Source organism: Agelaius phoeniceus, chromosome 3 (assembly GCF_051311805.1).
Source record: "Agelaius phoeniceus isolate bAgePho1 chromosome 3, bAgePho1.hap1, whole genome shotgun sequence".
Taxonomy (NCBI): domain Eukaryota; kingdom Metazoa; phylum Chordata; class Aves; order Passeriformes; family Icteridae; genus Agelaius; species Agelaius phoeniceus.
Genome location: NC_135267.1, coordinates 10,721,241 through 10,736,759, shown reverse-complemented (window position 1 = coordinate 10,736,759; position 15,519 = coordinate 10,721,241). Strand labels below are relative to the sequence as shown.

Below are 15,519 nucleotides of genomic sequence, written 5' to 3'. Positions count from 1 at the left end.
AGCGTTGTACAGAATCCTTTTCCTTTTCTTTCTTTCCCTTGTAGTGTTACCTTACATTAGCATCCATGTTAGGGATGTTACATCTGTTACTTGACAGATACAATACTGCCCCATTTGCCAGGCCTTCCTTGGTATAAGCCTCCTAGAATCAGTATTTCATAAAACAGCCATTTATGTCTGCTTCAAGCCAACCACATGCTCCCTCCAGCTACTCAGGTCTCCTGTTTCCAGAGCCTGCTAGCAGACAAGCAAAATGTCAAAACTCACCTGGATTTTATTCTTCCTCATTTCACTTCCAAGATCTTGAGAACCCCTCTTTCTTACTTAGTTCTATCTGTATGATTACTTGCACAAGCTCACAGAGGACTTTCTGCCTTACAATTACAGTTTTGCATTTAATAAAATGCTTTGTAGAATTCAATTTTAATATCCTTCTTAAAGACCTGTTCATATATTTTTAAATTCACAGTGATGCATTTCCTTTCAAGAGTGCCACGTTACATGACAGCAGCAGCATCTAGCACAGGTAATTGTAACTAAAGTGTTAAGGTTGCTATGACTGCAGAACAACTGGGTACACAGAGGTGTAGGAGAAGGAAGAAGAACAAATGGCATCACAAAGGCTGGAACAGAGTTGTGTTTTGGTGGAAGTCAGATTAGCAGGTCACTGACACCCTTGAACATGTGTGCAGACAGTTTCTCAGGGCACACAGATTAGGAGATGAAGGATAGGAGCAGCACAGGATGGTGAAACCACATGCCAGACAAATTGATTTGGACACACATCTTGGTTTCTCTTGGCACATGCAAGTATTCATGCTTAAGAGTGAGACTTTGTAAGGTAATTTGGTTTTAAAATTAAGTCACTTTCCCTTCCTCTAGCTATTCTAATTGGTACAATGTTATTTTCTATTCTAGCATGTATTACAATTTCTTTTTGGTAAGTAAATCCTAAAACATGGCATGTAAGTAGTATCAAGTAGGAATATCAAGTATCCAATCTTGTGCTTTTCTCAACACAGATAAACTATATCAAGAAAAACCTGCAAAAAAAATGTTGTAACTTTCTCTCAGCCAACCCTAGTTTTACTAAAAGCTTCTGGAAATTAAAGCAAGAGACAGACCTGATTGTTAAATAGAGAATCCCTGTAAAGTCACATGTTACTCCCATTTTCTATGACTGTTTGGTGCATATTTCAGTAATTTCTCTGACCCTCCTTCTAGTTTGACTTCTAGCAAAGCCTCACCAAATTAAATATTGTCAGAACACACTTCTACTAAAGGCAGTGAAAGCCTTCAATCATCAACAACAACAAAACTGTTAAAGAAATATTCCTGGATGTGCTTGCCATGTAAATACTGCATCACTAACCTGAAAATAAAACACTATTAATTCATTTTCACAGTGTAAAATGTCAGATGTAAATAAAAATCCTAATTCCTCAGATATTTAAAGCAAAAGAGTTTAAACAAGTTAATGACATTATCAGTGATCCAAGGAAATCTGCATGCAGAACTCAGTTTTTAAACTGTCATTGTCCTTGAGCTGTTTAAACCTCAGAGCATTTATCCAGCATCTCAATATTTACTACTCCTCCAATCAACTCCCCTCACTCTTCCTATATAGGTCCTACCCTCCCTCACTGATATTTCCCCCTGGCATGAAGAGATGCACCAGACTCTAAAGCCAAGAGAAATGCAGAGCTGCTTATGTAATGCTTGCTGTGAAATCTTTGCTTATTCCCTGTCAATTTTACATTTCAGGCTCCTGAGACTGCTCACAGACTCCTTTCACTTTTTTGTACACTTTTAGTTCAATCTAATTTAAAGTTTAGTTAATTTATATTATATGCTGAAATGAAAAATTTATGATAGTAATTTTTAGCCCTAAGGAGTAGATGTTATCAATAAGTTAAAATACCTTCAGCTTTGCCTCAGGATGTTCATATGCCTGAAGCATTCTGTCTTCTCATGATAATACAGTATTTGCTCCAGTCACATTTCCTAAAATTACTTTTAACTTCTTTTCACTCTAATACATTTCTGAAGAAAATATGTATTTCTTAGTATTTTCAATCATTTCATGCATATATGAACATTTTAAAATGACAAATTTATACAAGCTACTACTTATAAGACTGTTGTAAGAAACAACAGATAAAAACATTTTTGAAAGATATTTTCCAAAATAAGATTTAAGCCAGAATAGCACTTAAACATACCCTGACTTGTAGAAACCATAACTTAAACTGTACTACTGTAAGAATTAAACCAACTCTACCAGTTTTGAATTCAACACTGACAACTGTAACTCCAAATGCTGAGAAAAATGCAAAAATATATGTATCCTGGTTTTGGACAAAAGGAAAAATGGTGAAAAGCAAGTCTTGTTCTAATGAATCTCCTCTATTAGTAGATACCTTCATAGCAAATGAGCAGCAAATCTTCCTCTCCTGGAGGCCAGCAAATTTGACAAACGTGCTGATGAAGACCATCAAAAGAAAAACTTAGGTTGGGGATTTTACTAGAAAAGGCTTTTACAGAAGAAAGGGTTGCAAAATCATTTCTTTAACAGAAAAAAGTTTAAAGCCAAACCTAGTTACAGTGCAGAAACTTTGTTTCACAAGGGAAAATGATAAGCACAGTTTAGACATGCAAATTATTTAACTTATAACTTTGCTTCTAAAATTTACGATTGAACTGCACCTCCCATTCCCAGACTGCATCCATCTCTTCCAAGAAACACTATTTCCTACAGCTAATTTCAGAATTGCAACAATGTCAAATTTTTATTCCCATTTGTTATAAATAAATATAATTCCTTATAAGAAACAGAAAACATTTACTCACAGATTATTTATAGACAGATAATGAATATTTATTATTTAAAAACACTGTGTACACATATATGTTACTAGTAATTCAGCACTGAAGAAAAAAAACTTAGTAATAGTAAAGTAATTTTTAACTAAGTAGAAGTCAGAAATGCCAGTTTCTGACTGGTAAGGTTTATAAGTCTCTGAATCTAGCAATAATTTCTTACAATACTACAAAGACTTTTCGCAGTACTGTATACTAAAAAAAACAATAAATCGTGGAAATGAAAAAAGTTGCCACAAAGATTCACATATGTTAAGTTTTCAAAAGATAGACTAAATAGCTAAGCATCAGAAAGCAGGCACTTCATGATTTCAGAGCTGAATTCCCAATTAAAGTTTGCATATTTATCCTCTGCATAAAGTATCTAACACAAAATCCAAATTTAGGAGAAATTTTTGTACCAAATTCAACAACTAGCCGATGTGTATTTTCTTTCCCTACCAATAAGCACAAAAGAGGCATAGGATTCTTGGATTATACTGGAGGGTCTGGAAAAACAGAAGAGACACTCCCATTTTGTCATCTTGACAAAATATTTCTTCAATATATTTTACTTCCTCAGGTAAGGAACTTAGGCACGAAAGGAAAGAAAATGTCTGCATACTTGAGTTAACCTTTTTAATTCAGAAAATAAATGAGAGTTAAGACAACTTTTTCAGATATATTAAACATTTCTGTTTCTTATCAGTCAATTTCTGCTTTCACCTGCCATTGCTGATTACCCCTTAGTTGAAGCAACAACTTTTGCTTAAATGAAATGCATTGATAGAAGCTGTTTAACTAATGCAAATGAGCAAAGAAGCAAGAAATGATATCTTAAGAAAGCAGAGAACATGGCTGTTATACAGAGAAGAATCCCTGCAAATTTGCTATTTTAATGACCTACACCACAGTCATATTTTCAGCTCATTGGAATATGCACATGCAACCCCCCTGTTTTCCAACAGGGCTAATGTTTTAAATCACTTTTATGAAAATATTTGCATTTACATTGGACTCCAGTGATTACTTGGCTCATACCATGTGAGCATGCAATCAGTTTATTACTGCAGCCATTCTAATACCGTCCTACTGATGACTCATCTGTACAAAGAACAACCACAAACATTTTCCTTGCAAGATGGATTTTTGATAGCTCAGTTCTAGCAGAGTGGTTCAGAAGCCCAGAAGAAAGCAAAACACTGCTCCCCCTGGAAGAAGCCTTTCCATCACAAGCAGCTTGGAACATGCAGACTCTTCAGACTGCTATGGACTTCTGCTGCTATATTTAGTATCTCCTACTGTTTTAGCTGTTCCTTTTTTCTACATCATAACAACCACACCCTTTACAGTAAATCCAATACATTTTTTGCCTTTTAATAAAGTTTCAAATACTTAGTGAAGCTACCGTGCAGCAGCTCTGCAAACAGAGCTTGTCAAAACATTTCTGTACATTTGACACTGACCTGCTAAATCCAGAAACAGAGATGGCTCCCCTGTTTCCAGTCCAAGATAAATTCAGCCACTGGATGAGTGTGCAGCGAGACTGTAGGTGCTCCAGGGATGTGTCATTAATCCTTGCCCAGTAAGGTTGTAAACTGAGATGAATGTACTGTAGAGGGTCACAGCAATGTTGATACAGTAGCTTACAAGTTTGTGCTAGTCTACACAGGTCTGGTACTGTAAGGTGACTCAAAATCAACTGGATGAGCTATATTAAAAACAGGGAAAAAAAAGTCACAGATGGTCATATAGCACTTAAAACATTAAGGGAAAACTGCAAAGGAATAAGAAAATGCGTTCTAACTTCAAGGAAAGTAAAGCCTTTTACTCAAAAGTAACTTCTCAAATAAATCAATTAACTATTAACTGGAACTCCACTGCCTTCTCAATTTGACAACAAGCTAAACAAGAAAGGAAAAAGCAGATCAGCATATGAAAGCGACAGGAAGCTTTCAAATCAAAACCCATGCTAATTTAAACAGTGATATATACGTAAACACTATGTTTATATATTTCCTTTCACTAAGTCTGCTCTTTCATTGAGCAGAACACAGAACTGGCATCCTCCTTCTTCTCTGTATTTGGTTTTTAAGACGGGAGATATTTGCAAAGTACATGGAAAAACTATACCATGTCCCAGTTTCCTCACACCCTAAACCAATTTCAGATTTATTGTTCTTCTCACTGCTTTAAAAATCAGTGTTTTGTCTTCTATCTTAGGTTCTCTCCTCTGGACTATGCAACCGGATAAAAAATTCAGCATAATCGGATCTCCTTTTACGATCTCCCCCTTGCTGTAATACTTTGAGAGCATTTTTGTTCCACACCAGAGTAAAATCTGAACAGCAAAACCCCTTTTTAACTGTATCAGTTGAATCATCTCAGCTTCAGAATAGTCACCAACCTTTCTGACTAGCATCACTGTAACAGTTTTTGTAATAACTTATGTCACACTCAGAAACTAAGAAATATCCCTCCTCTCTGTTTTCCTTTCCAAGGAATGATCAACACAGACATAAATACTCTCTTTAGGAAATAAAAACGCCCGACAAAATAAAGAAATCTCCTTTAGCTTAGGAACTGAGAGAAAATGCACTTGAGAAATGAAATCTAAAAACTAATGTTTACTTTACCACAGCTGTCTCTAGCAGATGTAAGTACCTGCACTCAAGTTATATAACTTAAATTGGCTGTTATCAAGCAGAGTGGGAAACAGTAACTCACCAAAATGAATCAGTGTAAATTAAAAAAACTACAACTCACAAATCAACTCTAAAGGAAGAGAATCCTGTCCTTTCAAAATACCTATGTTTCATTTTGATGTCTTAGAAGGATTCATAAGACAAATCCGCCAAAAATCAGAATAAAATCTGTGACGTAAAATGAAAATGGAGCTTTTTGTGAGATCCAAACAGATTGTACTTCCAATGCATCACTTTATTATGCAGCTACTTTCCACCTCCCCTCCTCCCCCCTTCATTTTTGGAACAACAAAACAATTCAACTTCCTGCAAAATGGAAAATGTTACTTCCTACTCAGCTCCAGATTTAGTATTTAGATTTCCAACAAGATCTACGTATCTTAAAACATTTTAGTTTAACTCCAATGCAAAAATACAGTGTTTGATGTACTCCAGTTTCTTTCATACTCGGTTTCAAGCCTCTCCTCTTCTCCTTGCTTCTCCTTTTCCCTAAAAACAGCCCAGGCTTTTGTCTCTGCAGGTCTCTGGAACTCAGATTGATGCAGAGGACCAGCACAGACATTTCAATGTAACAGCATATATAAAAATATATATGCACATATAATAACTGCAGTTACATTATAATCAGCTAAGTTTGCACCCAACTGACATTTAGGAACCTGTTAACATTTTGAAACCTAAAATATCCAAAATAACTAGGAGCTTAAGACATAATCCCAAGTTAATATCTTGATTTTTGCAAAATTTCAGCTAATCCACACTATGTCAGTCAGCTAAATATCTATTTTATTAATGCCTTTTCCCTCAGATTTTTCTTCCATGGTTTCTAAATCTGAAAGGTCAGCAGAGGCTGCACAATTAGCAGACAATTAATGTGACATAATACCTGATAAAAGCAAAGTAATACAAACTTCATTCAATGAGAAAAAAGCTGTTTTGTAACTTCTGAGCAATACAGAGAGTGGTGAATGAAACTATAAATGACTGAACAATGTCCATTTACACTAACTGATGACTTCAATGAGTATTTTGTAACACAAAGGATGTCTTTCCACACCTGAGATGAAATTGCCCATGTCTCAATCAAAAAAATCTATCTTTATTTTTTACTGAAATTGCGCTACTTCGTAATATATGGAATGAAAATATACAGTGAAATGTCACTCCTATGATATTATGTTATAAAGTGCTTTTTCCTGGCTTTTGATTAAACAAAACGAACAGGTTCAAAACGTACAGGCTAATAACCATTAATCACCATTAGCCTGGAGTCTGGTGTCTGTCAGGAACACACTTTTTGTGTCTGTGTACCCTAGCATAAAGTACAATTTGATATCATAATGAGTATGTGACATGATGTACTGTACTGTGCTACGCTGTGTTCGTGGTGATTCCAAGAATGCTACAGAAATGAGTACCTGCTTTGAAAGCTAATCTCATAATATAGTTTCTCACAAACAACAGTTTTTACTGTGAAAATTTATGACAATCATTATTATTTCACACTTTCTTATAAATCAATCAGTAAAAACAAAGTTTATCGGAAAAAAACCAGAAAGAAAACAAAATATATTTTATACAACACTGATTGCCTTTTTAGGCTATGATGGACTAAGAGTACAAGAGGACTTCCTCTCCCATTTCCAGGGAAAATATGGCACATGTTAGCTTTAAACCAGGTGTATTTTTTTAACTACCTAATAAAAAATATCTTAAAAAAAAAAAAAAAAAAAAAGAGCTTCTCACCAACTACAAAGTTTGCCTGTAAGCCCACACAGAATTTCCACTCCCCAGTACAGGGGGCAAAACTTTACTAATGGTGTAGTTTCTAATAATACTAATAATACTTACTGAACCAGAAGCTTCTCTGATTTTTTAAGCTTTTTTGTTGAAAAACAGCAAGCAACAACCAACCACTTGTACTTATAAAATACTTTCTCTTGCTAGAGCACAATAATGCCCAACTAGGTTTTGTCAGAAAAGAATGTCTGGATGCTGGTCAAACCTACAATACTTGTACTTTCTATGAATTTCCTTTTTCAGTTCTTCCACATGAAGATGAAATGGTTTTCCAATAAAAAAATACACTGGCCTATGCAAACCACTCATTCAGATACAGACAATTGAACAACCTGCAATTCTTTGACTCTTGCAACTAGAGATGCTACAGCTTAGAATCCATTTAATTAGAACTGATATTAAAACATGCTCAGGTAAAGGACAAAGGATATGTGCACAAAGATACAAAGAGAGAAGACATGAAGAAGATGGTATTTCAGGGCCTTTGACATTTCTCAGCATAGTTTAAGAAAAGACACAACCCTGGTTCCACACAGTACAACTTGCACCAGCAAACACACACACATTTATTAGTGCATGTGAACACCAGCAGACATGAACAGCTCATAAAGCTTGTAGGCAGGTTTTGGAAAAACCAGCTTCAAGGAATGACAAAGATGTCATTTATATCCTTCTATACAAAAATTTTTACCAAAAAAAAAAATATTTTGGACTGGAGCATGCAGAGTCTTCTGACTCTCCTCTCTGGAGAAAAATAAGCTGGGTTTTTAGTGGCCAGCACATCTTGGTGAGTCTCAAACTGCACAACATAGATGCTGTGGCAGGTGTTCCTCAGCTTTCCTAAAATCTTTGAATTTGGTCAGGCCTTCAGACTTCAAGTATTCCTGCAAAGCCAACTAAGACTAAGGCCTTACTCCTTCCACTTTACAAGCAGCACAAGATGGTCAATGATCTGGGAAGGGAGACAAGCCTCTCCTATAAAATCCTTCCTCAATTTTAGGGTAGTTCTGGAGAAGAGATCACAGATAGTACAAGTACTCCACAGTTAATTAACAGCTGGTTAACACCATCCAAGGTTAGGGAAGGAAAATTCTCTCACTAGGTCATCTAAAAATTTACAGTTTCTTCTACAGAAGTCTGTGCCCCCGGAAGCTGAGAATTTTCTGGGTTTTTTTTTTAGACAGGAGCAATCCTAAAACGCCTTTGGAGTTTATACTGCAGCAAACCATTCCAAATGCCATTTTGAGGAACAACATATCCTATGAAAGGATGGTCTATGGAAGTTTCAGAAATACAAAGGCAAAAACAAAAGGCTGGAGGAACTGCTGCCTACTTAGCAAAACCCACTCAGCTTGCATTATCTTGTGAATTACAGAGCATAGTATGAAAAAGCTTCAAACAGCTCAAATAAGGAACAGGCACGTTTATGAAAACTTAGGGCAGTTACATATTGACAATCAATACAGACCTACAGAAAAGGTACAATTTTTCATGGAATGCATCAATCAAAACTGGAAGGAGTCAGCAATTGCCTTCCTTCTCCCACAGTTTGAACACTTCCCCTGAGAAGCTGACATTTGTCAGTCTTAAATAGAGCATGCAGAGTACTGCTTCCATATCCAATGTGATAAAAATGGTCAGACCACCAAGTACAACATTTTTGTTGCTCCAATGCCCAAACCTTACAGCTGGACTTGAAAGTAGGAAACTGGGATTTCTGCTGTCACAAAACCAGTACAGAAATAGTCTTTTATAGCTTTCTGATGAATATTCCACCCATATTTTCAGTTTCTTTAAACCAAGGCAGAAGAAAAAAAGATGCTCTTGGTATTGACAGACCATATAAATTTATTCATGAAACCAAACATGTTAAAAAATGGATAAAAGAGAAATCTGGTAGACAAAAAGGAGAGCAGAAAAACAAAATAAAGTACATGGAGACAGAAGTTCATAGGCTCAACAAGACTATAGAAATACTTCCTAAGTTAAAATTTTAATATGTGTAATCAACCATTTATGGTTTGATTCAATGATCTTGGAGGTCTTTTGCAACCTTCATGATTCTATGATCATGTGGGAAAGAAAAGAGATGAATCAATCTCTCTGATATTTTAGTATATTGCAAATCAATTTATCCAGCCTTTTCAACAAGAAAAATTCCTACATTTAAATGAAGTTTTATCTACAATTAATTTCCTTGAATTACTAAAACCAACATGTTTTCAAACTTTCAAACAATTATGCAAAGCACTTTCTTTACTTCAGTACTGCCATGCAAGCATCAACAGTAAAATATATTAAACACCATGTGTACTCTGGGGAAAAAAACAAACAACCAAACACCACTAGAGCTAACTCATGATAAAAATAGTTTCCTTATTTATTATTCCACTGCATCAACAAAAAAAGAACCTCAAACCAAACTCAAGAGGTTTGGTTTCAAGAGAAGTTTCAAGAGAAGGCAGTAAGAGTTGTTACATTCTCTTCCTTTCTCTTCCCTCTTTACAAGCACAGCAAACTTCTGCAGGCTACCAGGGGACATGGTCACCCAAGCACAGCCTTCATTTGTCAAATTGGGGTACTTAGAGTCAAAAGATATGGTAAGACTGAAATACTATTTGATTAGATCAGGCATTTCTGCAAGCACCCTTCACTCCATGGCAGCACACCTCACCCTCCCTTTCAAAAGCGAGTCTGGTTCAAGCCACAAGCACTCTGAGCATTTGCTGAGTTACCACTGAATGAACACTTGTGCCTCTGCCAGACTGCAGCAGGAGCAATCTTGTCTCTGCCCAAGTCTGACCAGCAAGTAAAGGCTCCTCTCCACGATGTGCCAACAGTTTATTTCAGGAGAGGTGAAGATAATTGTTTCATCTCTCAATTCTTACTCCAATCAGGGTACAGCTGTACCCCCCTGAGAATTGCCTGGCCTGCACATGGTATTCAGCAATCATACTCCACAATTTCATTACACTGGAAATTAGAGAAAAGAAAATACTCATCTACAGACTCTGAGCACACTTGCAACCATCATGCTATCAGGGGATCTGAAAGGAGCTAATTCACAACTGTTTTCTGTGCTAATGACAGAATAAGAAGTAGCAAGCATAAAAAGAAGACAGTGTGCTGAAGTCCAGCCATAACATATTTTACCTGCACGACAATTCAAAACTTAGCTGGATGGAAAAAGCTCATTTAATAATAATATAAAAATATTATGGCACTTTCAAGAACAAAGCTCTCTAAGTTTTGTAAGAGAGAAAACAGGAAAAAGAACTTTTAGCCTATTGCAAACTCTTTCCACTTCCAGATGTTGACTGAATCTTTTCATATCTCTTCTGTGTATTTTCTTTGTCAAGTATAAGGACTAAAAACCTACTGGAAAACTGCTAAAAGCTTTTAAGTTCAAGAGCTGGAAATTCAAGGCTAGAGTATCTGGTGTAAAAACTGTGTGTGAGTGCAAAGATCTTTGAGAAGTAAGAGTGCAATAACTATGAAAATACTTAACATCCACCCATGGAAGCAGACAGACTTACAGAATTCAGGCATACCTATACAGTAAATGCAGGAGATTCACAAGGAATGCAAGGAACTGAGAAAAAACAACAATCCTGACCAACACTCTGTAAAGCACCTTTGCACTCTTAATGATCAAGACAATTATTGAGGGTAAACACGCTTTTCTTACCTCATAAGGCAGTTTATCAAAATATCCATTAGTTGGCCATTCCCTGAGGGTAACAATGCTGAACTGTTTATTTAGGGCGTCCATTCCACAGGCAAACTTTTCTTCATCCTCATCTTCATCTATATCATTCATATCAATCATTGAAGTCTTAAGTGAAAGCACAGGCCTCTCTTTCACACCATGTAGTACTACTGCATCCAGTTCAGTGTAATAGTCCAGAAGAGAGCTGTTCACTTCCAGTCGGATCAAGTTTGTGGGAAAGTTGATCTGTTTGATGCAAGGTGTGAACTGCCGAGCCTGAGGACCATTCACCTTTGTAGGTGCCTCAGACCAAAGTACTTCCCATCTGGGAAAAAAAAAAGACACACATACATTACAGGAATTAAAATCAAAGTTACTAAAGCAATTGCTGAGCACAGTAAGAGGGCAATATCATCTGTCAGAAGTATTTAACAAGCAAGAAAAAGGCTGAAAAGATGATTTATGATACTTACATTTTCCCTAGATTTGATAAATATCCTATGGATAAATTTAATTCCTGTTAAACTCCCACTAATTCATGACCTTGGCATATTTTCTCCACTGAATAACAAAAGCTGTAGACTCACAGTCACTTGTGACTGTTAGTGCTATCTGTGACCAAGTTTATCTAGCAACTCACAGGTAAGGTAATGAAACAAATGGATTGCTGATGTCTTCACAATGATGGCATGTTAATGTAAGTACACAAGGAACACTCTTGCCATGTAACCCAAAGAGAGTCATCTGACCTCTTACTTCCTACAAAATAAAAGAAAAAGGCCCCACCACTCAAGAGTCTTTAATATCAAGCCTGTCCAAACTACAGTATTACAAATTACTAAAAAAAAATAAATTTTACTGTGTTTATCTGCCTAGGCAAGCAAAATGTTCCTTTTAGTAGTAATTCACTGAAAAATTAGCAAAGAAAGTAGAAATTTCAAGTCATTTTTGAAAGGGTCCTTTGCAAAAGATGCCAGAATTTTTGAACTGTGAACTGAAAAGCCTTTCTCCTCTTTGGTCCAGTGACAGACAAAAGAAGTTCAAGGCATATACAGAACTACCATACATAGTATGGTACATACCTTACTTTCACACACAGACCACCTATCTCCTCCACCAAGTGACAGGGAAACCTGCTGCCAACTGAGTAGCCTGGAGGAACCAAGTCTTACATTCCTTGGATTTTCAGCACTCCCAAACCCCAACTTCAAGGATTTCTCTCAGACTTCTTGTCCTATTACATGAATCTCAGAAGCATTCTAGATAGAGTTCTTACTTCAGTATTGGCTCCCCAGTACCTCAGCATCTTGGCTTCCCCTACCAGACACCACTACTTTGAACTTACAACAGAAACAAATGCTTTAACTTTTTCCATCGTAACAGAAAGTGAAAAAAATGCAGGGATTTTCATTAAAACACTGCACACAGCATAAGTAAGGTTAAGAAGTTTGATATTTGGGAAAAAAAAGGAAAAAAGAGAAATCCACATTGGCCATAGCTTCCATTTCACAATGAACATTTTCAGGTATGCACAGATAAATTTTCTTATCCTACATCATGCTGCTCTCCAAGTACCTTATAATAGAATGGGAGACTTGCAGAACTCTTACGCCCAAAGGAAAAAAAAAAGCAAAACCGAAATGAACTAAAACCAAACATACAAGAGTAGTGAGCACATGGCACATCAAAGTACTAACACAGGAGAGTGGACAGCTCTACCCTAAAATTAACAGTTTTCATAAGACAGACATAGTATTAAGAAAAGATGTCATGAATTTACAGAATGAATGTCTACTCATGGCAAAGTAACAGCTGTAGTCCCACTGTCACATCCTCTCACATAGGTCGATTCTCTAAGCAAATACTCAGTGCTGGCAAGGCACATGACCTTCCTTGAGCACACCCAGATCACCATCTGACATTTTGCTTAGACACTTCCATCCACCCACTCAAAGTATCCTTAGGGAAACTCAAAGGCTATTTTTTCACTAACCTAACACATATTGGACCATCAACTTCTAGCAGAATGGGTCTGTTATTGACTTCTCCTTTTGGACTCTGGAGAGAGGATTATCTAGCAGCAGCAGAGCTCTTGAAAAAAATAATGTATCTGGAGATCTGGGCTCATCAAATTGCAGTGCAATAACCAGCTCCAGCAGGCAGTAGCTAGTTCTCAGTCTTTGTAGTAAACTAGAGAAAATGGAAGACACTTAGCATGATTTCACAATCTTGTGAAGCTCACATTGCATACCAAATGCTGATGAACAACAAAACCAGTGACAATTTTCCACTGTCCTTGTCATCCTGTTTACTTCTCATCAACAGCCCACCAATCTAACTTCAAAGAAGTTAGCTTTTGGTTTGTCTGGAAAAACCTCAAGTTTATCAGGTTGATTTGATGATGTTCTCTGCCTTGGTGGCACTACAAACAAGAGCAGGCAATAGCAGCTGCTCTGAGTCAGGGCTGGCAAATCTTTCCCATGTGTAGGCATGGTAAACCCTTCCCATGCTCTTACCCCATTACTACAGGTGGAAGTGATCTCTTCCTCTGGGATCACCACTGTGACACTTAAAGAGGCTGCAGGTAATCAGAATGGGAGTGAAGAATTCACATCGGGATAAAAAAGTCTAAATTTCCAAGAGGCTTCAGGAAGAATTTCATTTTTCTGTTCTGGAATATTCTTTTCTTATGATAATCCACCTAAAAATCTTTCACAAGAAAGGCATTTTGACAGTCAGTCCTGGTCTGAGGATCAAAATCAGTTTCCCTAGGAAGGTCACCTGCATCTGTTTCAAGCTTACAATGTTCAATAAACTATTTAACCCAAAACAAAGAGAAACAGAATCCCAATAAATACCTTTAAAGAGTCAAAGGATTTCTGCCTGCCCCACACCCTGAGTTAATTAAGTAGCTCTCAAAAAATCAAGTAGAATCAAATGAATTCAGGTAGTACATTGTCCTCCAGTCTTGCAGATATACAGTAACAGCTGATCAAAGATGTCACACTGAGAATGCTTTGATTAGAAGGTCTCATCAGCAATGTGCTAGAAAGCCTCAGTGTTTCCAGCAAGGCGTGCCAGGCAAAGCCTGAATAAGAGTCAGCAACATCTGTATTTTCTCTAGTAACTGAAGAAAAGGACAACATTAAGTGAGTTTCTCCATTCAGCCATGGACTCAGTTTTCCCATTAAATTTCTCTCTGTCCCATGAAGACAGACAGGAACTCCATTTTCTCTGATACTAAAGACTCCATAGACCTATGTGGTAAAGGAAAAAAATAAATCCATCCTTCTTCCTTTACCATGAAGAAAAATACAGTCTAGTGATTTCTAGACTGAGAATCATACTTGGAAGGTCTGTGTCAAATGACAGCAAATGTTAAATGATATTTAAAGCTTGCCTAATTTTTTGTTGACCTAATGTTGTTGGAAAGGTTTTTAATGGTGAAGATGATGCCTGAGCAGACCTGGTTACTTCTGAAGAAATATATGTAATAAGAGAGTCTTTGAAAAGGGGGCTTCTAGGAAAAGTAATCAGATTTCTCCCCAGCAGTACAAGATTAAACTTTGCTTGCAATTGCTGAGGTTTCTTGTATTGTCAAATCAAGATAGGTGCAGAAAGTAAAAAAAGCACTACAAGCAATCCAATAAATGCCTTGCCTCAAGAAACTAATAGCTGAGTTAAAAGCAAATAGAAGGGAGAGTTCCAGATAGACCAACAAGGAGAACACAAGGAATCTCAGAGAATATAACCACACCTTTGATGAAAATGCAACTTGTGCAACAATTATAATCACATGCTGCTCTTAGCCAAGCAACTGCACAGCAGAAATCTGTAGATTACCTAGCAGAAAACATCTCCTGCCTGCAAACATGCCAGGGATGCTTCAGCACACTAGTTCAAACCAACCTGGAAAGTGTACCCCTGACCTCAGCTGTGAGCTCATAAACACAAAGGGCAGGGGAGACTGGCAAGATCATGAGCACAATTTAAGAATCATTCAGATTAAGCTGATAAGCAGAGTTCAAAGCAGTCTAATTATCACAAGAAAATATGAAGAAAATTTTCATTTCTACCAAGAGTTTAATTCTGAAATACCAGAGACAGCAGACAGGACTCCAAGAATGGTGAGGACATTTAAAACAGCAAAAGATACTTCAAGTAACTGCGCTGTTTACATGAGCTTTTTAGGAGCTTCTCAAAAATGACTGTATTCCATAAACTCAGAATTCATTTTTCTATGACAGGCATTGAAACAAGAAAAAGCTGTTTGCCTGAAGATGTCAAAACAAGTTTTAAGTAAGGATGCAAATGTCTAGAACTTGTGTGTTACACATAGGTGAGATACAGGCCTGAAGGTTCCTTCTCACACTCGAATGTGTTGATGGTATCAGCAGTGTTTTGGGTGTTCTCATCTGAGATTCTCAGGGAATAAAAGGTAGAGTG

General features: G+C 36.8%; 1 protein-coding gene across 2 annotated transcripts in view; it reads right to left on the bottom strand.

The window, feature by feature from the left end:
• The window catches only part of FBXL4 (F-box and leucine rich repeat protein 4), a 56,477-nt gene that overhangs the window by 29,079 nt on the left and 11,879 nt on the right, over positions 1-15,519 (bottom strand). For both annotated transcript variants that reach the window (XM_054629040.2, XM_054629041.2), the window contains exons 4-5: positions 11,053-11,398; positions 4,326-4,570 (exon numbers count right to left, since the gene is read on the bottom strand). In XM_054629040.2, coding sequence (XP_054485015.1) covers positions 4,326-4,570; positions 11,053-11,398 — 591 coding nt within the window. The remainder of the gene's footprint in view (positions 1-4,325; positions 4,571-11,052; positions 11,399-15,519) is intronic.